This window comes from Micromys minutus, assembly GCF_963924665.1.
Source record: "Micromys minutus genome assembly, chromosome: 2".
Classification (NCBI taxonomy): Eukaryota; Metazoa; Chordata; class Mammalia; order Rodentia; family Muridae; genus Micromys; species Micromys minutus.
The window spans coordinates 22735395-22763103 of NC_137971.1; the positions used below are offsets into that span (position 1 = coordinate 22735395).

Genomic DNA, 27709 nt, shown 5'->3' on the forward strand with positions numbered 1-27709 from the left:
GCTGGAAGAAGAAGATTGAGTAGGGCTAAGGAAGAGAAGGAAAGAGACTGAGTGGAGTGAAAATAAGAGATTAATGGTCCAGAAACAGCTGAGCCAGAGAAAAGATGCTGTTAGCAGACAGGCCACACAAAGCAGCAAAACAAAGAAAAGCAAGCCACAGGAACTAAGGGAGATTCCTGGTAAGCAGAAGCCCATCTTTAGGTCTCTGTTCAGCCAACAATGATCCTTCTGTTTAGAACATTGTCACCAGCACTGCCATTTTGGGGGGGGGTCCCAATTTGGACTTAACAAGTCCAGGGATTAAGCTCAGGTTGTAGGTCCTTAGTGGCAAGTGCTTTACCCACTGAGCCATCTCTGTGGCCCTTCCTAAAGCAGTGTAAAATTCTGTAACAAAAATATGCTTACAATTGGACTATTAAAGATAGCAGCTGAGCAGGTCCAGGAAGATGGTGAAGTAGGCTTTGCAAGCTTGATCTGATTTCAGATCTCCAGAACCCATGTAAAAGCTCAATGTGATGGCTTCTGTCTGCAGTCCTAGCACCCCTAAAACTAGATAGGACAGGAAGCCAGGGTGCTAGCCCTGAAGCTGGGTAGGCCAACTAACCTGAAGTACATGGCACAGTGACAAATAACAAGAGACACCCTGCCTCAAAAACAAGATAAAAGTTAAAGACAGACACCTAGCCTTCTCCTCTGACTTCCACATACATGTTGTGGAATGCATGTGCCCTCATACACAAGACATATATACACACATGTACACATACATATACAAAATAAGTAAGTAAAAATGATTTAAGAAGTGTTAAGCAGAGTATAGTCTCAACAACTATGTTCGTCCCCACTGTATTACGAGGCATGTTCACTGAAAGACTGCACACTTTTAAGCAAATGAGTTACAAAATTCCATTTATAAGGACCAAGCTGCAAGCCCAGCATCCTTTCTGCCTCCTCTGCTGGGCTCTGGGGGACAGAATTCTTCCCCAAGTTGCCCAGGTGGCATGCTTTGGGATTTGCTTTTCCTGGGAACCCATCTGTCCTTTCAAAGATCCTACAATGTTCCCACTCCATCTTTCTCTTGGAAATGTCTCCAGTAGGTTACATTCAGCTGTACGTTATTCTTCCCACACTGGCCCATTCCATTCATTTCTGTCCACTTTGGAGTTTGTTGAAACAGAGGCAGTACCTCTGTAATGTATTGATGTGTGAGAACTATGTATATTGGCTTTTCTTGCATTTCCCTAAAATGTTAGTTGGGTCTCTCCCCCCCCCCACATACACACAAACACACACACACACACACACACACACACACATGACAAACAACATTTTTGCTGCTAGTTCTTACTACCAGAATCCTAAACAATTCTTTTTAAATCTCTTTTGATGCATTTGGGGAATTTTTTAATTGTGTTGGATGATTTTCATTGTTTTAAGAGAGTAGGTTTAACATCTCGGTGTGGTCCATTCGTTTCCAGTGGATGATGCCTTCTCACAAACAGTGAAGGAAATATTTGGTGGCACTGCAGATAAAAAAAATCTCGTGGACCCTTTTGTAGAAGTCTCCTTTGCTGGGAAAAAGGTTCGTATGTGATCTAAATGTGTGCATCTCGTAGAGCAGACATTTAAAGTGCTATGGTTTTCTCGGTGGTGAATTCCTAGTTATCTTTGGTAAATAGCCTCTGGTCAGTGAACCACTCTGTAGAAACACTGGTTATCTGAATCTAGCTATGCCAGGCTTGCCCACAACCTTATTTTGAATTAAAAAATATACAGGACTCAAATTAGAAAAATCTGTCTTTTGGAGATTAGACTAGTGAGACCAGCACTGGACTGTTGTAGTTACTTCTCAGGTTCAATAATTCCCTTAAGCTTGGGAAAAATTCCCAACCAGCCATTAATCATTTCTAGTCTCCATTCTGTTTCTGGGATAAAATCATCTGATCAAAGGCACCATAGTCGCGGAAAGGTTTATTTCAGCTCACAGACTACAGTCCATCGCTGAGGGCAGTCACACAGAGATTTAAACAAGAACTCAAATCTGAAAGCACACAGGAACACACTGTACTAGTCAGTCTCCTGTTGGTTCCCAGCCTCACACTTAGCTAGCTTTCTTACATAGCCCATGCTCAGGGAATGGTGCTGCCCACAGTGGACTGGGACCTCCCATATCAACTAACAATCAAGGCCATCCTCCACAGAATTCTCATGTGCCAGTTTGATCTAAGTAGTTCCTCAAAGGAGACCAGTGGGTCTCATCCTCTGTAATGCTGTGATGCTTTAATACAGCATAAAACTATTCTGTTGTTACCTCACAACTGTAATTTTGCAGCTGTTATGAATTGTAATGTGGATGTCTGATATGTAACCCCCATGACAAGGTTGTTCAATTCCCAAATGGGTCTTGACACACAGGAGACTGTGACAGAGCTTATAAGGACACCCACAACTCCTGACTCTCATCAGGGTATTCACTTTCCATGCCCTAACAATGTGATGAGACAGGAGAGTAGAGCAGAAAAGCCTATCTTAGACCTCTGGAAAAATTAAAGTGACCCTTGGTGTAGGGGAGACCACGCCCACCATAGAGATGGTCCAAAATAGGGTTATTATTCCATAGAATGATATGCCCTGGACAGTTACAGGAGCCAAGAGTCAGCATCTTCTTTGTGTTTGAGCTATTTAGTTATTAAAGCAGGAAGCCATACACAGCACCCGTGTGAGCACACATGATTTCCTAGGAGGTTGTAAATGTAGTCTGATTTGAACTGTAGACTTCACTCTTCTCCACAGTCAGCCACAGTCGTTGATTTCTGAGCTTCCTAAACTGTAAATGTGAGTGCCAACAATCTCACAGGATCTCTGAGTTGGTTAATTAGTTTAAGGAGTCACCTGCTTCGTGTTGTGGGGATGTGGAAATGAGCAGATGGGCAGCCATAGTTCTCGAAGAGCCTAGAAGACACAGGCTGTCTTAATCTGTTTTCTCTTGCTGGAACAAAATACCTGGGGGTGAGTAATGTGTAGAGTAGAAGTCTATTAGGCCCATGGTTTTGGAAAGTCTATGAACAGAGTGTAGATATCTGCTCAGAATCTGGTAAGGACCTTTTATTTCACTGTACCATAGTAGAAGAACCCATGACAAGAGAAAGTAAGTGTGACAGTTCAATCTCTTTACTAATGCCATCACGAGATCCCCACTCTCAGGACCTCATTGCTTTTAATTTCCTCCCCACAGGCCCTACTTCCAAATTCTATGCACAAGCATATGGCAGCAAGACATATATGTGTGTGTGTGTGTGTGTGTGTGTGTGTGTGTGTGTGTGTGTGTGTCTTCATCTGCGTGTGATGAATAGGTGTGTGTGTGTGTGTGTGTGTGTGTGTGTGTGTGAGAGAGAGAGAGAGAGAGAGAGAGAGAGAGAGAGATGGAGGGGAGGGAGAGAATATATGTGTATGTGAAGTTATCAACTGGAACACCTTGGATGGCATAACATTTGAGCAGAGACATGGACGTGTAGTGGTCCCAAAGGCTCCAAGCAGGAAGAAGAGGCCATGAAGGAAGCCTCCTTTCAGGGAAGGGAAGCCTGTGTGTGTGGCTGGAGGGGAAGCAAGCAAGGAGGAAAGTGAGACACGAGGTCAGCAGGAGTGGGCTAGAGAGGGCTTCATGAGGCACAGAGAGCTCTGAACTTCATCCTGAGTGGGCTTGGAGGGCTCACAGTAGAGAGGTGTCAGAGTCAAAAAGCAGGAAGGGACTGGGGGAGTCATACGGAAGCCAAGTGTAGATGCTTGTGAGCAAGTGTGTCAGAAGCTTCATGAGGAAATGAGGGTCAGGATTTATTGACAGGTTGGGGAGGGTGTTGTGCTGACTTACCATAAGCCTAAGCAACTGATTGACTGGAAATACAAGACAGAAACAATCCGGTCAATTAATAACCATGAGATGCTTATCAAATAGTATATAATAAATGTTTAGTAACCTCAGTTCCTGTTACATTTACCTGTTTGATGTTCAGCAAGTACAAATGGAAGAAGCAAAGACCAAGGTTAAACTCAAGCCCACGTCGTATTAACCTATTTATTGTCAGAAAAGTTCAGGTGTGAGGTGTAGATGTACTTGCTCTGTGCGTACAAAGCCCCGGTTCAGTCCTTGTCACCAAGACAAAGGGGAGGGGTCAGGAGAGTGGAAGACAGAGAGGAATAGACAGGAAGGAGGGAGAGAGGAGAGAGAGAGAAGGGGGCAGAGAGGAAAGGGAAGGAGGAAGGAAAGAAGAGGGGAGGAGAAGGAAAATGAAAAAGGAAGAAAGGGACTGAAGAATGAGTAGAGAAGGTTTACAGGTCACTAAGTATGTAACTAAAAGGTAGACCACTAAAGTCATAACCATACACATGTGTGCACACACACATGCACACACATGCTCACACACGCACACACACACACGTACAGCTGTTAGCAGTTAGAACTGTGACTACCTACTGGTTTTCTTTGGCGATTTTTTCAGGTGTGCACAAATATAATTGAGAAAAATGCAAACCCCGAGTGGAATCAAGTTGTCAATCTTCAGATCAAGGTTTGATATTTTTCTTTCATAAAAACTAAGAATATGGGGGGAGTAGAGGAAAAAAATCTTTGAGGGGGGACTGGGAGAGGGGGACAATATTTGGGATGTAAATAAATAAAATAACTATATTATTATCATAAATTATAAATTATTTATAAATAATTATAAGTAAAATAATAAATTAATAAAAAGAAAATGTAAAAAGTAATAAAAATAACTAAGAATATTGACTCCACTAGTTAGTGAAGTAATGGAGAAATAATTACCATTTTCTGTTTCTCTCTGACAGTTTCCCTCCATGTGTGAAAAGATCAAGCTAACAGTATATGACTGGTGAGTCGCAAATGGGTTGGAATTAGCATTGACAAGTTAGACATCTGGGTACCAAGTGCATCGCATTGATGACCTAAGTAGCACCTTTTGGTGTATTCTTCTACAAGAAGGCTAAACCTGTGGCACAGTGATCTTTAAAAATACAAACAATAAGGCCATAACAGTAATAATAGAAAAGTTTTAGAATTCTTGGTTCAGTTGTTCATAAGCCAAATTAAGGAGGTAGTCACCTGAAAATGCTCAAAGATAAGAAATTAGAAATTTTATTTCCATTAGGCTGCCCAAAATAGACCAGAAATAGAGTAAGACAATTTTTAGGAAGAATCATCAAAATGCCTAAAAACAACTCTTTGTTATTATTAAAATAGGAAAAGTGAGAAAGTTGCTTACCTGAAGTAGGGAAAAATCATTAAGTTGGGCGTGGTAACACATGGTTATGACCCTAGTGCTTGCAAGGCTGGGGAGAATTATGAGTTCTAGCCTATCCTGGGCCACATAGTAAGACAAAGGCTCAAGAAAAAAGGGGAAAGAAGTGGGAGAAAGGAGGAGCGGGGAGGGGAAGAGAAAGGAGGACTTATTAAAGAATTCTTACTAGACCAACCTCTCAGAACCATAAGACCAATCATAGAATGCTCTTCCTTGTTGGATGGAGTGTTCAACTGACAGCCCTCAACCCTCTGAAGAAGAGGCATGAACAAGTGTCATCCTCATCTCCATGGTAACGCTGTGGAGCAGGGACTACTCTCAGCTTCACCGTACAGTAAGGACATTGAGTCTCAGAGGGGCCAGGTAGCTTGCCCACAAACACTTAATGATTACAGACCAGATGGGCTCATATACTGTGTGGTAACCTCACATTTATCCTTTGGTCAAATGCATCTGATTTTTATGTTAGGGTGACATGCTGGGTGGAGGAGAGGCTCTTGTTTTGTGACCACATGGTAACTGAGAGCCACAGCTGAGATCTGAGGACAAAATGTCTCCTTTCTTAATCTAGAAGTTTCAAGGTATTGGGGATCCCCAGGTCATATATTACAAGAAATTCCAGGGCCTTAGGGACCCCTGGGAGTATGGACTTGGGCTTGGCTTAGGTGTCCACCCTGGCCTTTTGACTCTAGATCTGAGTGGCTGCTGGTTGAGCCATTACAGAGTCACCTGTGCTCTCTATGGATGTGGGCATTCCTGCCATTTTCTGCTCCCTTCAAAGCATGTGAATAGATAAGGACGCGCATGCAGAGAGTTCCCGCTTCCCTGGGGCAAGCCTTGGTCCCAGATCTGTGATTTCACATTCTGAAGGGTATTTGCAAAATGAAGGGAAGGCTAAGAATTCTAAGCCTATCTGAAGAGACAGAAAACATTTAACCCTGTGCTTATGATTTAATGGCTGTATGTAATATTTTTCTAACAAATTATTTGGGTTGGTTACTTCCTACAAGATATGATGCTATCATCGTTTCCCCAAACAATGAGCTTTAAGGCTTCAGAGAGGGCATGTCACTAAATGGTTAATGGATAAAAGGAAAGAAACAGATCAATGTTCGTAGTACATTTTCATCCTCAGGCATCATTAGGATACCCGTAGAAAAGCACACATTCATATTTGTACTTGTAGCAAATAGTGGCAAAAAAATATTTCCCACAATATAGGTAAAATTTAAGTTTTACTCAAGCACCTGTGCTCTGAGAAACAACATCTGGTATACAGTAGGTGCTCAATACGCATTTGAATTTAATTAGGAGACTTTTTTCCTCATTGGTAGGTCCTTAGATACAGCCCATAATACTCATTAAGTCATTTTAAGCACCATAAAAATTATTGTAGATATGGTAAGACATATCTGACTATTTTAACACAATAAAATTACCGTCCACTAATAAATTCGCAATGTAACATCACATAACTAGTCCGTTCCTTTCATGGCAATGATGTCAACTGTGGCCATTTGAAAATCCTTCGTCTTTTCTGCTAATCTCAATTTCACGACATCAGAAGGCCTTGTCTGACCAGGGTTTCTAGAGTCGCTAGAGTCATCAGCATTAGACGTGCAGGTGCAGTCTTTGTGTGTATACTGCTGGCCTCTGGCTAAGGTTTCCCGAATTGAGCTTGGGCAGATGAGGGTGGGAAGATTCCAAACAATCCTTAAGTACAATAAAGCCTGCGGCCACTGGACAGAACAGCTTTTGAAGCCTAGAGTCTCCTAACTCTTCAGTTAATATTACTGAGCTAAAGCTATAACTTCATAGGCAGAAGATGTAACCTCTTGTTTTACACAGGGACCGGCTTACCAAAAATGATGTAGTTGGGACAACGTACCTGTACCTCTCTAAAATTGCTGCCTCTGGGGGAGAAGTAGAAGGTAAGAGTCCTAAGGACCAGAGCTCAGCAGGATTCAAAGCTTCTAGAGGAGAACAGTGTCAATTGCAATGCTCCGGTGGTGCAATGGTTAGCGAGTAGTACTTAGCACAGAACACATGAACTGTGGCAGTCACCTAGAAACAGGCTTGATGCGGTAAATGGTAATGTATCTGGTCTTGATGGTACAGGACTATGACCCCAGCTGCAGAGGAGACCGAGACAGGAGACCTGTCTGGGTTACATAGGAAGTCTCCCTCCAGCCTAGGCAACTTAACAAGACCCTGTCTCAAAATAGGAATGAGACATAAGGCTGGTGATGTAGCCAATCATTAGAGTGTGTGCCTAGGGAATAAAAAGTACTGGGTTCAATCCCTAGTACTCACATACATACATGCGCTCAAACACAGACACCAAACACACACACATACCACACACATACACACCAAACACACACACACACACATACCATACACACACATACCACACACACACACACATACATATACCAGACACACACTGAGCACACACACACATACCACACACACACACACACACACACACACACACACATACCAGACACACACTGAGCACACACACACATACCACACACACACACACACACACACACACACACACACACACACAGTAAGGCCAGTGAACCATGCCGATGACGTTTTGGTGATAAACAGTAAAATAACTAAGCATGGAAGCAATACCAAGTTATGAACTGTCATTTCTCTTGCTCCACTCAAAGCCTTTTTGCCAGGCGCTGCTTTAGAACTGCCTTGATTGTCAGTTCAGAGTGCCCACAGATGGGTGGACCTGTTGTTATGGATTCGTGCATATCTGAGGACTGGGAGTAAAGAAAAGGAAAGCAGTTAAAATAAGAGAAAAATTGAACACAAGCACATTGATACCTGCAGCTTGAGTTTTGCAAGGGACAGTATATTAAACATACTGGGTAAAGTGAAGTAATGTGGAATAAAATTTTGCCTGGAGGAACTGAAGTTTTTCTTTTTACTGTCATATGGTTTAAGAGCATCAGTGTTTGAAGAAAATCAGTATGGGGTGGAGAGATGGCTCAGAGACTAAGAACATTACTGCTGTTGTATTGCCCAGAGACCTCAACATGGCTTACAACCATAGCTCAGTTCCAAGGGGGATCTGATGCCCTTTCCAGGCTTCTGCAGGCACTGTGTATATATGATCCACACATATACACACATGCGGACAAAAACGCTAATACACGTCAAATAAGAAAAAATAATATAGTATCAATCCCGACCAAAGTCAAGGACCTGGAAGATCCTAGAGATGGGATAAAAATGCTAGTTTTATATCTTAAGGTGTTAAAGAGAAAGCAGCTATAAGTCTCAGGGGAAACAAAGTTAGACAGAAGTGCACAGTTCAAACATAAAGCCACGTGGAGCATTATCTTAAGCAAACAGTTAAAGTCAGAAAGAGATTCCATCTGCACATTCTCTGCTGAAGGAAGGAATCCTAAGAATGGGGGAGCTTCCGCAAAGGAAATAGAATTATGGCCCCTTTCTGTGCAGAAAGCACATATTAGAATGGCTACTACATAAGAATTATTTGTTTTGCCCCAGCGCTGAGCAGAATATAAATGCCACTCCCCTTCTGAGTGTAAATTTTATTTCACAAGCCCTGAACATAGAGATGAAGCGAGGACAGAGGAAGGGCGGGTGTGCTCGGAGCCTCTTTTCTCTGAGTGGGCAATATGGAAGTGCCCACTTAGGTCAGTGAGAACCAGCAGAGATCAGAAAGAGCCACATCTGCATAGACAGGCAATCCAGCCCACTTCTAAAGCGGAGAGTCACTAAACAGCATCTAACGGTAGTGGTTCAAGAAACACCGCTAAACGGATTCTTAGTGATGACATCGGAACTAATCCCAGAAATTGTGACAGGCAGTTTCAGCTCCCTTCTCTTGAGAATTTCTGCCACTACAGGTCCTGCAGGTAGCCTTGTTTTAGGGTCACAAAACACAGGGAGCAGACCCACACTCCCTCAACTCCCCTTCCCTGATGCCCACCACACATGCACACGAAGAAACAGCCAAGCTCTGCATCATATGACCCGTGCTTAACTACAGGTGTTTGCTTAACGATCCAAATTAACTTGCATTTTCTGGCCATGGCCCCATCGAGGGACATGTAAATGAGTTATTAAAAGCATGCTGTGTCAGTAACTTCACCCGCTTCCTGTGGCCGTGGGAAGCCAGCTCTTCTCAAATGCTGGGCTCTGTGAAGCAGGAAAGTTTGGGTAATTCGCGTGGCCTTGAGCCAGTCCACATTTAACTGGTAAGACTAGTTCAAATTTGAAAGGGATTTGGGTGTGAGCCAGGGATTCCTTGCCGTTGCTAAGCTGCTTATCCAGCACAGAACACGATTAACTTTGCTGTGTGTGTTTTAAACTCTCCGTGTTTCTCTTGTTTTTTAACCAATCGTATTTTTGCTACGTAGATTTCTCATCCTCGGGAACTGGGGCTGCGTCATATACAGGTTTACGCTTTGTAATTTTGCTGTCCTCTACAGCTTCCTATCCCTGACATCTTACTACGAATGTATTAATTGATCGCCTTAAAACCCTTCCCTGTTTCACTGTCTCAAATAGCGTTTGGCTAGAGTTAGAGTGTTTTGTAAGAGATGTGTGTTGCTCCTGCATGGCTACATTTAAAACACATTCAATAGCCAGCCCGTGTGCCCTGTTGAATATTTTCATCTAGATACGCATCATCCTGTGCTAGTAATTGTTTGTGAGATATAATACTTTCTGTTATTGCGAATATTCTATGGGTAGAGGCGCAGGGCACCCCTAAATCTATAGTTCCAATAATGTGTGAAGTATCTCTTCCCCACTTTCAATGTGAGTCTCTAGGTTGGAGGAAATGAAGACTTTGCACTTTTCACACCTCCTAGTACAGGGTACCATAACATGCACTTTGGTGTGCAGTCCTTGACGTTTTTTGCAAGTTTACTCAATGCTGACCCCCACCGTTGTCTTAAGGCAGATGCTAGTGTTCCTCTAGATGAGGCGTTGGAGAAGCACTGGCGTTAAGAAGTTTCTAACACGAACATTCTTTCTCTGAGACTCTGATTCAATCCTTTATTTTTACCCAACACCCTGTCCTACACCACTGTATGCTAAAGACATACAGTCAAAGAAGGGAACCAAAGTTTGACCTCCATGTATCGCCCCAGAATGCTCCTAACTTTGCTGTTTGGAGGAAAATCTATCAACCCTTCTTTCATCTGGGAACCATCCAGCTTGATGAAGAAAACTCTTGTATCCCCTATGGTCATCCTGGATTTCCCCTTGATTGGCTGTTTCTTTGTGTTGCCCTCAGTACCCTTTATTGAGGGGCAATCTTGCTGAGTTCAAGTAGCAGAGCAGAGTTTACCAGATGCTCACTGGGGAGAGAGAGCAATGGATGGTAATCTGGTTAACACTTCAGATAGCAATGCAGTCTTCAAACTGTGAAGAACTCAATGACTCAGTTGAATTTTTAGTGTATCTTTAACAGCACCTACCATACTACTTAAGGCTAAATGGCATCTTTGCAGATGACATTAAGTAAATCTGGCACATCTTTTAAATGACTTCTTACTTAGTAACTTACTCTGTTACTCCAAATATGACAAAATATTTAATATGTCATTTATAAACTTGCAAAAAATGTGAAGAACAACTTGAAAACCTTATGATTCTTTCATCTAGATAGCATTCTTTTTGTATAATTTTGATTTTTTGATTAATATCTTAGAGCGTTAGTAAAATGGAAATATGGCAGGTCCTACAGTATTCATAATTTTCACTAATGCAACTAATTCACCAACTAGAGGAAAAACTTCATTTCACCTAACTGACTAATTACTAATATTTATTCCCATAGTTTGAATGTTAAAGACCTGAAATCTAATAATGATGTTATGTCTCAGCAAATACAGGAGAGACCGAGGTGGGCTTTGTCCCAACATTTGGACCTTGTTACTTGAACCTCTACGGAAGCCCCCGAGAGTACACAGGATTTCCAGATCCCTATGACGAGCTGAATTCGGGAAAGGTTGGTCTATCAGTTAGGGCTGTGATTAATGGACACTGGCTAATGGGATTCCTTCTAATAAAAGCAATAAGTATCTCAAGTAAGAGGTGTCTACTTTCTCCACCCCTAACACAGACCTACCATTCAGCTGATAAAGTGTTAAAGGAGAGAGTCCTACTCTTCCTATATCTTAGAATTAATGAATGAAAATAAAGGATCAGAAGGGCAGGCATAGTAGTGCACACCTTTAATCTCAGCACTCAAGAGGCAGAGGCAGGTAGGTCTCTGTGAGCTTGAAGTCAGCCTGGTCTATACAGTGAGTTCTCAGTCAGACAGAGCTATGTAACAAGATCCTGTCCAAACAAGAAAAAGATCCTAGTGACCGAGTAATAAGATGGGGTAAGTAGCATCCCATGACTGTCCACTGTTCAACTTTACATTAGTGGAGAACACCAGCAAAGCAGATGACCAACGCCGACCTCCTCCTCCAACGCATGTTCCGGGATCTGCAGTGATGTGACTGTGGAAACCCTGGACTGTGTTTGAGCATCATCTCAGAGATGGGAAATTTCCTTTTGACCCCAGTAGATGTTAAATGTCTTTTAACAGGGAGAAAGTTGTAGGTAGGGAGCTGTGAAGACAGATGAGGACTTGAGAGCTTTCTATTTCTCTCCAGAAGATTGTATAGGCAACCACTGCTGAGCAGGGCAGGAGAAGCATCTACTCTTTGTTATTTTGGCATTCCCAGAGCATCTTGATCCTTTGCTTCCTGGCCATTCTGAGACTTGTCTGGTTGCCACATGATGGTTTCTTTATTATGAGAAGAGGAGAAAGGGATCCGAGTCAATAAATAGACAGACATGCTGGATTGTTCCAATGAACTAAGATGGAGGAGACTTGGAGCCTACCCTGCTTCAGAACCTTCCAGATCCAGGCTATGGCTCGAAAGCCTCCAGCCTTAGTCAAGCTAAGACCCTTTTCTACCCTAGCATCTCATGGCCTCATTTAGAATCCATCTGAGAGTAATGATTCTTCCTTTAGGTATTAAAGACTTGTTTGTTAAAACAATGCTAGCCTGATTAGATACACAGAGGTTCTTCGGCTGTGGTCCCTGCCTGTAGGAATAATGTTGTGTTCTTGCATTTCAGGGAGAAGGGGTGGCCTACAGAGGCAGGATCTTGGTTGAACTGAGCACGTTCCATGAAAAGAAACCACCAGAAAAGAAGCTTGAGCCCATTTCAAATGATGACCTTCTGGTTGTTGAGGTAAATGTCAGTATGAACGTAGCATGGGATGAAAGGAATTGAAGGGATTAAGAGTCATCTGTGGGAAAGCTGGAGGAAGATCTGCTTTATAGTAAGTCACTCCAACATTCTCTTGATAGATCCGTGACAGCCCTATGAAGATAATGAGGCTTCCTTCGGCCACTGAGAAGTTCATTGGCATATCAGTCTCTGACCAAAATCACTAAATAAAATTGAAAAACAGACAACCTCAGGGCAGAAGGATTTGTTCTGGCTCACTGTTTCTGTAGGTTTGGTCCAGGGTTGTATAGTCCCATGCAAACTGGATAGAACAGGATTATGGAAGGCATGTGTGACTGAGGAGCTTCTTCATTGTGGATAAGTAGCAGAGAGAGGAAGCAGGAAAAAGATGCCAGTGTCTTACAGTCCCTTGTGACCCACTTCCTGCACCTCTTACTGTCACCAGCTCCTGACAGTGACATCATGATATATATTCAGCAAAGGATAGTCCACTAGTTATATCCAAGACCTCATGTCTCCGGAAATGACCAGAAAAACACCAAGAAATGCTCATAGGCATAACTAATCTCCTCAGTTTGATAATCCAGTCATTCTTGAAATAAAGACTGACCACCACATATATGTTCATAAGAACAGAGTTCCCAAACAGTCCCCTTGGGTGGAGAGGTTATGAGGAAGAGCTCCCTCCCCCGGATGGCTTTGGTACCAGAATTAGCCCGTGTCCACTTCCACAGGCAGCTACACCTCAGGTTTCATAGCCATAAGGACATGCCTGCTTCCTGCTGACATTACAGTGCCTTTAAGTCTTCTTTTCCTTCAAAACAGGAAGTCTTCTAAGTTCACCTGTCTGTTTCTGTTAATGCTCTTAGGACACACAAATCTGAAGTGTTTGGAAGAGCAACTGTCTCACTGACACTCTTCAGCCCAGGGCCTCCCCTGGCTTGTTCTAGATTGTCCTGGGCCACCAACTCCCTTAGGCTGCTACAGCATCCAGTCTAAGAATTAGACGTTTCTCTCATTTTCCCGTGTTCTAGAGAAACTAAGCAGCAACTCTATAGAAGATGTCAGCTCTGCATGAAGTAAACATCAGGATGGCTGACATGAAGTGGCTGTTCTTGGAGCCATGAACTCAGGCAGCTCGCTAAGTCTGTTTATCAGCCTTCCCGTCCACTTCCAACCTGCTTTCAGGTCCAGCTCTCCTGAGTTCTCTCTCAGCTGAGCCAGGGCAGTTTTCTTCCTTGAAGTCAACTAAGGTCTGGCAGTTTTAAAATTGGATCTCTTTTAGGAGGACCAACGGGAAGAATATCTACTCATTGCAACAGAAACTACATGGAGGCATTTCCTCAAGGAAGGCTTCTTTCTCTGTGATAACTCCAGCTTGTGTCTTCTCTCCCCAACCCTCCATGGCCTTGATCATGGACTTCCACTGGGACAATGAGGCCAGGCTAGTACCTAAAGCAGTGCTGATGGACTTTTCCATCATACACGTTTGGGACATCTGGAGCTCAACCTTTGGTTGCACTCATTTCAGTCACTTGGCTCCTTCAGGAGCAGAGAATAATGTTCTCCCATTCTTCCTGAGGTTGCCTTTCTCTTCACCCCCACTTTGTCTCTCCTGAAAGCAAGGCACAGGGCAACAACTGTACACAGGGTAGAAAAGGCAATTTAGCAAAGATCACAGCCTGGGCAAACACACTGCCCTGGAAGGTTAGGTTTCCGTGTAGGATGATTCAATTTAGGTAATAAGATCTGTAGTAAGCATTTGCCCTTAAACCCTCTGTCTTAGTCGGGGTTTGTAATTCCTACACAAAACATCACAGCCAAGAGGCAAGTTGGGGAGGAAAGGGTTTATTCAGCTCACACTTCCACATTGTTATCACCAAAGGAAGTCAGGACAGGAACTCACACAGGGCAGGGACCTGGAGACAGGAACTGATGCAGAGGCCATGGAGGGATGCTGCTTATTGGCTTACTTCCCCTGCCTTGCTCAGCCTGCTTTTTTGTAGAACCCAGGACTATCAGCCCAGGGGTGGCACCACCCACAATGGGCCCACCTACCCTTGATCACTAATTGAGAAAATGCCTTACAGCTGGATCTCATGGAGGCATTTTTCTCCTACCTTGAGAACAAAGGCCAAGAAAAATAGCCTTTATTAGATTCCTCATCTGCTGGTTCTCCAGAACTGGGAGAAATAAATATTTACCATGTATCAGTTATTCAGATGATGGTATGGTATTTTTGTTATAGACACCCAAATGAACGAAGATATAAATATACCAGTTTACTAGTTAAAAGGATTAAGAGTAACCAAATGCCTAGACATCTCATCCTGACTTGTTAAGCTATCTCTTCTTTGGTTATTCTTAGAGAGCCTCTTTAGTTGGATTCCATGAGTCCATGCTGTGAAACAGACTCAGGGCAAACCCATTTTCTGTGGTTTTTACAGCATATGCAGAGCCCAAGGAAATGTATCCCCCACTTCCTGCAATACGGTCCCGGCTAGAGGCTTTACGTCCACTTCACAGCATTATCAACTCTATAAAGATTCTCACCACACATTGAAGACGAGTTAGGAAAGAGAAACAAGAGGATCGGGCAGGTGGGAATGTGAGCCATCCCACATACTCCTTAGCACAGGATTGCCCAGGAGGATAGCTGTCTGTGTCCTGTGGGCCTCTAAGGAAATCTGAAGTATGACCGCAGGGTGGCAATGAGCCTGAGTAGTCATAGATTGTACCTGGGTTTTAAATACGGCATTGGAACTAAGGGTCATGGAGAAATGTCATGATGGATAGACCTCCCTCCGTGATATCTCGTGGGGTTTTGTTTATTTGTTGCTCTGGGGTTTAGCTGTCATCAGAGCACAATTCACATCCAGGTTCCTCCTCTTCACACTAAACCATGTGAAAGAAGGAGAACAGAAGTGGGTGAGAGACCAGCTGAGCACCAAGAGCCAAGGAGCCTCGTTCCCTTCATTTCCTTAAAAACTGAAAACAAAAAAAAAAAATGAGAGACAAAGCTCCAATGACGTGTATTGCCATCTGTATCCGCCAGTGGTGGGCATCAAAGAACAGCTTGTCATTAGCTGGGGCAGAAAGCAGAATCTGTCCCCTCTGTAACAAATAATCAAATACAGATAGTGGATTAGCCTATACCACACATTTAATTAAAACCAAAATGTAGGGGGGAAAAAAACAAGCAAACCAAAAATCCAAAAACAAAACAAAACAAAACTAAACAAAACAAACAAAAAAACAACCAACAGTTCAAAGGCAAGAGAGGAGCTGGGAATCTAAGCGCATCCCATCATGGGGCAGTGGGAGCCGAGGGAGAGGAAAATGGACATTCCTACTCAGCGAGTATGGTTAGCTCAGCCTAGAACACGATCCTGGTCAAAAATGAACTTGTTTGTCAGAACCAAGAGAGCCCCACTCCTTGTAGCAGCACTAGCCCTGTTCTGGGTGGGCCTGGCGGGTGGATCTTACCAGGCAACAGCAGCAGGTCCAGCCTGGTGCTTCCGTAGAAGGCCCCAGCAGATAAAAAAAAGACCAAAGTTTGTAAAGACGGCATTATTCGAGCACATACTGCCTTTTGGGGCCTCTTCCTTAATTTTCTCTTTTTTTCATTGTCATTCTCTGGTCTGTTTTCTGGTTTTGTTTTGCACTTCCTGCTTTTTTTTTATTAACCCATACACAAGTACTTGTCTGATTTTGCAGAGGCAACAAGTCAGACAATACCTACTTGCTGCAGTAATGTCTGTCCACGTGCTCAGTATAAGCACCCCGGAACCACATGCATCCAAGGGGCTTTTTTAAAAACATAAAGGCGATTGATTTTGCCATTTTTGTTTATCTTAGAGCATTTCAGGACAGACAGCTTACCCCACCCTCCCTTCTGCTCGCTCTTCTGAGGGGTGATGTAAGTCTTCTTTTCTCAACACCACTACAAAGTCTCAACAAAAGGCGAAGGGAAGGCAGGCTCCTTTTAAACGTTGTAGTCAAAGTATGTCCATCTTGCGGAGGCTTACCAGCAAAGATCAGCCTTGACTGAGCACAAGGAATTCTATCCTCATCCTGGATGTTGGCCTTTATATTTCTGTAATTTAGCTTTCCTTGGTTGTAAGCAGTTTTGCCCCCCAAGATTTGCTACTAAGAGAGGTCCCAGAACCAAAGCCGAGACACCCAGCTTCTCTCTAGATTGTGCTTGTTACCCCGAGGTCACGGGGAAAGCAGTTAAGGATTAAAAACCCCCAGTTACCCTCGTCTAGAGCAGCTGGACTCTGGGGCAGGTGAGTGGACTGTAGCAACGGGCCTCATGGTGCTCGGACTTGCAAAGTGGTCCAAAGGGGATTCCATCTCTACCCTGGGCGGACAGTCTTGGCTAATTGTGGTGATTGCAAGAAGCCCAAACTTCTTTCCAGAAGTCAGGTACCCCGGGGTGAGGAGCCTGGGAAGGCCTTTGTGGGTAACTGTGTGGGCACTGCATGAGAACATACCGGGGTTTCTGATGGAATCTTGGCTTGGATGTCTGTGGGCAGGACAAACTCAGTCAGATACAGCCACTTCCCCACTTAGCGATTGCCCCGTCCTTTGTTCTCTGTGGACCCTGCCTTAATTGATAGGTACCATACCAATCACGATCCTTTCTTCTGAATCCTGTATTAGGTTTTGGATGGTTTGTTTGTTTGTTTGTTTCTATGGCTGTGACAAAATACTGGACAAAAGGAACCTTTAAAAGGAAGGGTTAATTTTGGCTTATAGTTCGAGAGTACATTCCATCACGGTAAGAAAGGCATAGTAGCAGGAGCCTGTGGTGCTTGGTCACACCAGTTACCTGGGGAGCTTCGGCCTGGATATTTGATCTAAAAGCTTCCCTATCTTAGCCCACTGCTTTGGCACTGGAGGAGCTGGGGGCACTGGAGCAATTTATCGGGAGCCTGCTGCTGAGTCATACTGGTTATGAAGGCTCCTCAGTTATACATGACTCAAGAACACTGGGAGAAGTGGAAGCTAAAATGTGAATTTTACAAGGATTTAAAAGAAGGAAGTTATTTTTGTAATACAAATATAGCTTCATCACAAAGCAGGACAAGGTGAATGTCATGATGAATGTCTCCCTTTTTTCTTTTTGATCTGCCCAGAGCGCCACCTCGTGCGCGGTGGTGGTCTCACATTTAGGGTGGGTTTTCTCACTTCAGCTAAGCAAGTCTAGAAATGCCATCACAGACTCAGAGCCCAAATTATATTTCCTTAAAAAAAAAAAAAAAAAAAAAAAAAAAAAAAAAAAAAAAACAACTTCCCCTTTTTAAAATCATGCTTAGTACTTTATGAAGAAGAAGTTACGTTGCATATAAAATTATGACTGAAGCTGAAAGTGAAGCTGAGGTTGCAGCCAATGGTTTAGAAAGAATTCTGCAAGAGCTCAGAGGGGTTTCTCTACATCTGCTGCATCAAAACTGCTTTTCACCAAAATGGCGACTTCATGGTCATGAGCTACCTGGAGGACTGGTCCCATCTCCTTCTACCTCTACAAGACCACAAGAAGACAGACGTTCTCACAACAGCCGGGCATGGGAAGTCAGGTTTATGATCCCAGCACCTAGAGACTGAACCAAGAGGGTTGGGATTTCAAGGCCAGCCTAAGCAGAGTAAGAGCCTGTCTCAGAACGAAACAAAACACATTCTTGAAGTAATCCACCCCCCAAAAATAAAAATAGAATCACTATAGAATCTAGGGTTGTACTTCTGAGTGCAGACTCAAGGGGTTTGGAAGCAGGGACTTACACACCCAATGCTGTTCACCATAGCCAAAAGGCGTGCATCACTGGTTGACTGAATCAAAAACTGAAGTGTTTTCATACAACACAGTAGTACTGGGGCAAGGGGAAGGTATAAGTTCCACGATGTGGATGATAGAGAAGGCATTGTGCTAAGTGAATTACGGTGGCACAGCAGAGCCACACACCGCGCAGTCAGAGAAGCTGGCGAGGTCGAATTCAGAGGCAGAAAGGGAATGGTGACTGTCAGGGGATGGGGGAGGAGAACTGGAGAGTTTTTATTTGAATGTGAAAAGGGTTCTGTGCCCGGTGGTTGGTGACTATAGCACAATGATGTGAATGTGATTGATGCTCTTGAACCAGACTCTTAAAATGGTGTGTGCGTGTGTGTGCGTGTGTGTGTGTGTGTGTGTGTGTGTAATTTGTTTTGTTAGAAAAGGATCATTGGTTTGGGAGTCAGAGGGCTGAAGAGATGGCTCAGCATTTAGGTTCACTTACTGCCCTTGCAGAGGGCTGGACTACTACTACATTTGAGGGCTTACAATTACTGTCTATAATTTCAGTTTTAGGGTACCCAACACTTTTATGACCCCTGCATCTCCTGCACAGATGTGGTTCACATGTATACAGGCACTCAGGCACATGTGCATGCACAAGAACACACACACACACACACATACACTAAAGTAAAAATGTTTTCAGCAGAAAAAGACTATTTAAATTAAGCTGTAGGACCTGGGAGTTGTTTCGGGGATGAATAATACAAAAATACATTGTGTAAAATTCTCAACAACTAATAGAACAATGACAAAAAATTAAGCCATCAATGGCCAGACAAGATGTCTGCTTGGTTTTGATTGAATCGAGGAGGAAATGACAGTATTGCTGTTACGTTCTTCCAGACCCTCTTCATGTGCATCAATGTTTAAAAATATGTATTTAATAAGTTCATTTTAAATATATCCTTTTGGAGCAGGGGATCTATTTCTCTGGTAGAATACTTGCCTAGCACGTAGGAAGGTCTGAGTTTAATCACCAGCAAAATAATAATAATAAAACACTTCCCTTTTCTATGTTTGCACTAAGACTTGCTTAAATTGTTATGAGTTTTCATCCTACAACAACAGTAACATAGTTTGTTTAAACCATGATTTGTAGCCACTGAAAACGTTCTCCCCCTCTGCCAATCATTTCCATGGTGATCATCCTACCGGAACTTTAGTCCCCGCCCACCTACATAAGGAGAATTGATTGTTCCGAAACCATAGCCCGATGGCATTTCGTACATCACTCATTAACTAGGCTTGGAATGTCATCCGCTGGAAATGCACATATAGATACAGACACACGACATGATACTGAGCCTTTACCTCTTCCCGCTCTTTAGAAATACCAGCGAAGACGGAAGTACAGCCTGGCCGCCGTGTTCCATTCAGCCACCATGTTGCAAGATGTTGGGGAGGCCATTCAGTTTGAGGTCAGCATTGGGAACTATGGCAACAAGTTTGACGCAACCTGTAAACCTTTGGCATCCACAACTCAGTACAGCCGCGCAGTATTTGATGGTAAGACTGGTGTTAGGTTCTCCCTTATTCATGCTCACAGTGGGCACACCTCAGGGCAAGAAGCATGCGATGTGTTTTCGCTCCGGTGGCCATTATCTCGAAGCATCTCATTAGTTAATATAAGGAAGATTGGCCTTTAGGAACTCGAGTGGCTCGACCCGTGGGCCAGTGAGATGGCTCAGTGGGTAAAGGAGATTGCCACCAAGCCTGACAATCTCGATGAGGTCCTCAGAACCCACATGGAGAAAACTGTTTCCTCCAAGTTGTCTACTCATCCCACTCGGGTGCACCAGGCTAGCACACAGGCAGAGAAGGGGTTGGGGACAGCCGAGGCCAGCTCCCATCTCCAGGAGCTGAATCTCAGGTTCCCAATCCTGTGCCCAGGCTGGGCACCAGACCGCATAAAATCTCAAGATGCTCACCCCACTAAATACCACACTCCCTAAAGCAGCTGTACCCCACCAAGTACAAATCCCCCTTAGGTTTGGTTGTTGATAATGATCACACTCTGGTTCAGACACTGGAAAAGCCAGGCTTCTGAGTCTCACTAGCACACACCTAGTCCTCTTTTAAAAGATTTCATTCTTCTTTTTAATCGTTTGTTTATGTATATGACTTTGTGCACATAAACAGTCCAACAGTATTGCTCTATGTTTACCTAAATTTTTGCATGAGCTAATTTAAAACATAAAATGCCCTAGAAAATGTGAAGGAAGCATTTAGTCTTTTTTTTTTTTTAAGATTTATTTAACATATATCTATATGCAGTTTTTATGCACACCAGAAGAGGGCACTGACTTCCATTTCAGATGGTCATGAGCCACCATGTGGTTACTGGGAATTGAACTCAGGACCTCTGGAAGAGCGGTCAGTGCTCTTAACCACTGAGCCATCTCTCCAGCCCAAAGCATTTAGTCTTAAATTACAGGAAGTCTCTGAGTCATGCCAACCCCATCTGGGCAGCCGAGGTTTGCAAAGAATAGGGTGTGGGGTGGGGTTGCTTTTCTTCCAGCAAAAGCAATAATTTAAAAGAACCATTTTCATGGAGAAACTGACTCTAACCTCCAGTGCTCTCTACTTGACCATGCCGTATGACGTAACCATCATGGATGTTCAACTGTGTAATCCTCAGCCACAAATAGAACCTGAGACCATTGTCCTCCGTTTGCTAGAGGTTTAGAAAGATTTACAAAGCAGATGAATGAACCATCTGCTCCTCGGTTACTTGGCTGAATAAAACTGATGAGTCAGAATAGTGCCCAGGTGTGGCTCAGCAGTGGAGGACTGTCCTGGCTTGTGTGAGGCCCTGGGTTTAATCTCCACCTCCCCAAACAGCAAACAAACCTTAGGGAAGACCGTTCCCCAAGCCTGTGGATTACTGAGGAGCCCTGTCAGCACATCTATGTAACAAGTATGTTGACCATTTCAAGTGCCCGTGTTCACTGACTCCTGATATTCCATGCCAGGGAACTACTATTACTACTTACCTTGGGCCCACACAAAGCCCGTTGTCACCCTGACTTCCTACTGGGAGGATATTAGTCATCGCCTGGATGCAGTGAACACTCTCCTAGTCATGGCGGAACGGCTGGTGAGTTATCCGTCCAGCATTTCCTTTTAGCGGACAGTAAGGGTAAGCACGGGGTGGCACACGAGCTTGGCCACTGTAGCACAAGATCTTAAAACACAATTATAAATAAAGTTGAAATCGAAATGCAATTTTTTTTAAGATTTGTTTTATGTATATGAGTACACTATTGCTGTCTTCAGACACACCAGAAGAGGGCATTGGATCTTACTAAAGATGGTTGTGCTATGAGATGGTTGTTGGGAACTGAACTCAGGACCTCTGGAAGAGCCATCAGTGCTCTTAACTGCTGAGCCTTCTCTCCAGCCCAAAATACAATATTTTTTATTAGTTTTCCATGCCCTTCCTCAAAGGAGTTGGTGGAGAATTGGCCAAACTCCTGCTTAGGTTGGGGGCACTCCTGACTCCTGCTTAGGTTGGGGACATTCCTGACTCCTGCTTAGGTTTGGGGACATTCCTGACTCCTGCTTAGGTTGGGGACATTCCTGACTCCTGCTTAGGTTGGGGACATTCCTGAGGGTTTTTGCCCTGGTTCCTCTCATCTACTGACCATGTGGTCTGAGCTCAGGCTAATCTTGACAGAGAGAGTGACTTTCCATGACCTGGACTTTGGCTAGGCATAGCGGGCACTCCCTTCCTCTCTCTGTTGGCGGATGCCTGACACTAGCACATCAGTGTGCTCTGGGCTTAGCTTGTACTTTCTCAACTCCAGCCCTGAAGTAACCACTTCTCTAAGATGCTGTGATTGGTTTAATAGGAAGTGACATTTGAAAAACAAACAAACCAAAAAGAGAAGAAAAAAAAAAAAACCTACTACTGCTATATTGTTGCTTATAGGCCTTTCCAGCCAAGAAGTTCATGGTCACACTCATATGCATGTGCATGTACACACACACACACACACACACACACACACAGAGAGAGAGAGAGAGAGAGAGAGAGAGAGAGAGAGAGAAAGATGTATACTTATTTCTATATCTGTTACGATACTGAAGGCCAAAATGGTGCCTCCAATTTTAATCTACCACCAAGGACTTAGTCTATCTTTCCTACAGTGAGATGTCAGCTTCTGCCTTCCTACTGTAACTGTTCATTCGTTCAAACTTCAACTCCACACTCAGCCACTGTGAACAAGTTCACAGTGGTTCCGGTTTGATCTGGTTGGATTGCCTTTGTTTTGTAATTAAGGATAGATAGTCAAATGCTATCTTAATAGGTTGCGTGGTTTAGTCCAACTGTCCATCTGAAATATAACTGAGCTCATACAGTTTCCACGTATATCCCTTTTCAGGGTTCCCTCGCCTATTCCTGATGGCTTCTTTCTGTTTATTTTTGGAGTACATAAAATAGTTACATGGTTTCAAAGGTCAAAATGCAGGACAAGGTCTTCTCTGCTGCTGAAACTTATCAGTGTTGAGTGTGCTTTGAAGAAAAGTCAATAGCACGAAGCCAGGGCAAATATTCCTGAGTGAGAAACAGAGTCCTCTGGCTTTCTGCAACGAAACCCTTTTATGTCCCCACCCCTGTATCCACCCTCTCCTGCCTTGGAAGGAACGCTTTCTTGGGTATGATAGCAGCCTTATCTGTTCTTTCTCCTTCCTAATTCTTCAGCAATCAAACATAGAGGCTGTAAAATCAGGGATCCAAGGTAAAATTCCTGCAAACCAGCTGGCGGAGCTGTGGCTGAAGCTGATAGATGAAGTCATAGAAGACACGAGGTACAGTGACCTTCCTCCTGCCTCCGCATCCCAGCCCTCATCCTCCAATTCTAAGACTCTGAGTGCTTCTTGAATCTTGTCAAATATTTCTCTGGGGGAAAAATGCCTTTGAGCATTGTTTTGAGCTCCTTGAAAGTCCCACCCACCCCAGGAGAAGTTTCTGAGTCACCCGGAAAACCTCTATTCACTGGTTTGGTGCTAAGTCTAAAGTAACCCAGGGAGGCTCAGGCTGGCCTCCGGGGAGCAGCCTGAGGAAAAGGGTGGGGGTTGGAGGACAGGGAGGAGTAATGGCCAGAGCCACCCTCCTGAAGCAGTAAGTCCTGACTTCCACAGTGACATAGAGACATGGCTTCCACCTCTCAGAACAATGTTCCTAATCCATGTCTTTGGAGATAGTGCTTGGTTTGTTGTTACTGTTGTTGTTTTTCAAGCACTGTATTCGTTCTGCAACACTTCAACACTGAACACTAAAACAGGAGCAACAGCGACAGAACAGCCCCTAAACAAGAATGACATGCAGATTCATTATATGCTAAGGAATAGACAAGAAACAAAACAACGACAACAAAACAACAACAACAACAACAACAACAACAACAACACACACACACACACACACACACACACACACACACACACACACACACACACATACACTCCAAGCCAGGTTAGACAAAGCCAGTCCACAGACTTAGCCAGAGGACATTTCATAGCTGTGACTTGAAGAAGTAACTCAGATCTTTGGCATTTAGAAATCAAAAGGGAAAATGACTCACCCCAACCTCACTTTAAATATTGGCTAATAAGGCTGCGGACAGGGGAGGTCATAACTCCGGAAGCCGACATATCCCCCTCTAGGGTAAGGCCTTAGTCACCCGTCCTCTTGCGCCGCCTAGTGGTCTAGTCAGGTCATTGACTGGCTTTGTGAACACTCAAAGCTTAGGGAATCCTAAGGGGCGACCTGTTCTTCACAGATAGGAAAATGGGGAGTTGCAGTGATGCCGAGAGAATGATTTACCCGCTGAGCCCTTCTGCTTTTCTCACGGTCAGCTTCTCGCTTTCAGAGGGCTCAAGGGTGACTTCCCAGCTCAACAGCATTCCCGTAAACCTTTGCCTTACCTGGCCACCTCAGGATCCTAACCCTACACAGACGTTATACGAAATCAGACAAAAGCAGGCAGTTACAGCTTTCCTGTGGAAAAGGCCCGTGAACTGTGGGGTTTGGCAAAGGAAGCACAGGCCCGAGAGCACAAGCCGTCTTCCAACACGCAAGCTGCGTCTTTCTAAATGTCATGTAGCAGGAAACTCCATGTTTGAAGGAAACTGCCAGGGTATCCTTCATGCAAATGACGGGAAGTTCTAAGTGGGGTGACGAGTCGAAATTTCTGGTACTGGTGACTTGTGGCCTCACCTACTGTCACAGCGAGGGTGCAACATACTTGGTGGTGGGGGGGCTAATCATCACCATTCGCTCAGCTGTCCCTGCTTTTTGGGGGGAGTCTTAACTTGGCTGGAAATTGTCCTATGCAAGTGGTCCTTCCTAAATTCTGGAGCTCTCTGAGAACCTTCTGAGAGGACAACAGTGGTGATGGTGATGATGGTGATGAAGGTGATGATGATGATGGTGATGATGATGATGATGGTGGTGGTGGTGATGCTGGTGATGATGATGATGGTGATGATGGTGATGATGATGATAATGATGACGATAGTTGGAATATTTAGACTTGGCTGCTTTCAAAGTTTTGTCCCCTTTTCGGTTCCACCAATGCCACAGAGCCATCCTCAACCACAGTTTAAACCAAGCAGCCCCTGTAGAACCAGGAGGCTGCTGACATTTCAATCTACATGAAATGGCATGCCGACATGCCTTAAACGTGTGGGCAAATGTAAGTGAACTTAGTTTTGAGGTCTAGAATGTCATTCTTTTCTCTTTTTCTTATAGATACACCTTGCCTGTCACAGAAGGAAAAGCCAACGTCACAGTTCTGGATACTCAGATCCGAAAGTTGCGGTCTAGGTTTCTCTCACAGATACATGAGGCAGCTCTGAGGATGAGATCTGAAGCCACGGATGTGAAATCCACCTTGTTGGAAATCGAGGAGTGGCTGGATAAATTAATGCAACTCACCGAAGAGGTAGACCTTGGAATCCCGTCCTTTCTGAGGATGACACGCAGGGCGGGGCAGGCGGTGGGCGGGGCAGGTGGGCGGGGCAGGTGTTGGGCGGGGCAAATGGTGGGTGGGGCAGGTGGTGGGCGGGGCAGATGGTGGGCGGGGCAGGTGTTGGGTGGGGCAGGTGTTGGGCGGGGCAGGTGTTAGGCGGGGCAGGTGGTGGGCGGGGCAGGTGTTGGGCGGGGCAGGTGGTGGGCGGGGCAGGTGGTGGGCGGGGCAGGTGGTGGGCGGGGCAGGTGGTGGGCTGGGTATTTGCTACAATATCTGCGACTGTGATTGGATATGATCAATAACAAAAAACCAAGGACTTACCGGGCTGAGGAGGCTACTGAGGACTGGAGTGAAAGTCACCCGAATTTTGAGCTGGGTTCCAGAGGAACCTGCAGGAAACGCGTCATGTTCACACTGCCGTCGTGGAGAATTTTGAGTGGTGGAACAGTAGAACACAGCACAGAGAATTAAAATGTCACTGTGGTGTGGGTTGGAAAAGCCTGGGTTTAAATATGAAATCATGCGTGACCTTGGGCGAGCTCTTCAACTCACCCAAGCCCGTTTTCCCGGCCAGTAAAATGGGGGAAAACACAGTACTTGGGTCAGAGAACTGATGTGGGAAGGTTTAGATGATGATGATAAGGAAGAACAGTAGGGGTATACAGTAGGTGCTGGATAAGTGTCGATGGGATGCCCCTCACCTCCATGACAGACGCCTCCTGTCCTTTGCATATCTAGGGATCTTAGCGCCTTCTGTGCTGCTGTCCCAGATCAGCGCGGGCAGGAAGTCGTGAGAGGCAGGGAGAGTCGGGGTCGAGAGACCTAAATCTGACAGGGAATATTTTTATTGTGTTATCACTGGAGAGGATCAGAGGAATGAGAGCATTTAAGCAAGCTGCTGGGCCTGCTCTCACACGCCGCCTGCTCATATGATAGTTCATCCCTGTACGCAGAACACAGAGCTTCAGGCACGAACCTTGAGGAGCACATTCAGACACCCTCCATAGCAGAGGATGGCTTCTTAGCGCTTTCGGATGAAAACTATCTGAATAAAGCTACCAACGGCTTTCTTCAAGTGACGCTTGAGAGGCACAGGGTGTTTCCTAAAATACCTTTCAGACCAGAGTGGGCTCTCCCATGCCTCCCCTTCTGCTCCCATGGCCACCCACGACCCATTTCTTAGCTGCGTATAATCGCAGTGTTACCACAGTGAGCGCCTCCCGACTCTGGGACGTGGTCCTGACCACAGCCCCTAGTGTCTAGCCTAGCACCGTTTCTCCACCTGTAGACACACTGTGTTTGCTTTCTTTCCCATCCGACACACTGCCCAGCCTCAGAACAGTATGCCCGATATCATCATCTGGATGATCCGCGGAGAGAAAAGACTGGCTTATGCCCGAATTCCTGCCCACCAAGTCTTATACTCCACCAGTGGCGGGAACGCCTCTGGAAAATACTGTGGGAAAACCCAAACCATCCTCATGAAGGTATGTCTTCACTACGTCCCGGGAAAGACAGGCACATTCTCTTCTGAGGGAGGGCTTGCCTGGTAATGGTCTATCTGTTGTATAGCTAAGATGTGTAAGATCAATTCGAACCTGTCTGGCCTCTTCTTCTGGAACTGTGATTTCTATAGTGACGTGAGGGTGGCTGGCATTCAGCCACAGACAGCTTTCTAGATGTCCCTGACACTAATAGTAATGTGACATTGCCATTTGCCATTGTCACGAACTTTCTACTCTCAATGTCTCATATAAGCAATGCATCTCTTCCACGGATACTAGTGGGGAGGGGTGGCATAGCCAGTTGCGGTTCAAGGTTCTCTAGAAGAACAGACTGGTGGAATAAAGACACATTAAGTGGGCGTTTATTAGACTGGTTTATATGATAGGGTCTGAGTGGTTCAACAATGGCTGACTCAGGCAGAAAGGCCAAGGAATTTATTAGTCTGTGAGGCTGGATGCTGGCCATTTTCAGTTTGACGCTGATGGCTCAGAGGATTCCTAGAGACCATTGGTCTTCAGTTTCCACTGACAATATTCCCTAATATTAGGGAAATAATGCAGCAGTAGCAGCAACAGAGTTGATGAACTTGGCAGCAAGAGTGAAAGCAAGCAGGCAAACGGAGAAAACCTTTCTTCTGTCTCCTGCCCGCATTCAAGAGAGGTTTACACTGCAAGTACTCCGATCAAGAAAATGCCTCACAGAAATGCCTAGCATCTTGACTTCTAGTTGGTTCAGATGCTGTTACGTCGACAGCCATTTTCAGCCATCCCAAACAGAAGGCTCTTTAATATAGGAAAGTTTTGATAATTGCTACTTTA

The 27709-nt window shown here is 44.5% G+C and overlaps 1 protein-coding gene across 2 annotated transcripts in view; it reads left to right on the forward strand.

The window, feature by feature from the left end:
• Positions 1-27709, forward strand: part of MYOF (myoferlin) — a 138685-nt gene that overhangs the window by 57924 nt on the left and 53052 nt on the right. The window contains exons 13-24 of one of the 2 annotated variants that reach the window (XM_080912654.1): positions 1479-1582; positions 4497-4565; positions 4846-4889; positions 7164-7246; positions 9728-9766; positions 11204-11328; positions 12456-12572; positions 19737-19914; positions 21381-21505; positions 23114-23220; positions 25166-25358; positions 26717-26872. In XM_080912654.1, coding sequence (XP_080768780.1) covers positions 1479-1582; positions 4497-4565; positions 4846-4889; positions 7164-7246; positions 9728-9766; positions 11204-11328; positions 12456-12572; positions 19737-19914; positions 21381-21505; positions 23114-23220; positions 25166-25358; positions 26717-26872 — 1340 coding nt within the window. The remainder of the gene's footprint in view (positions 1-1478; positions 1583-4496; positions 4566-4845; positions 4890-7163; positions 7247-9727; positions 9767-11203; positions 11329-12455; positions 12573-19736; positions 19915-21380; positions 21506-23113; positions 23221-25165; positions 25359-26716; positions 26873-27709) is intronic. The other variant, XM_080912655.1, reaches the window with a different exon arrangement.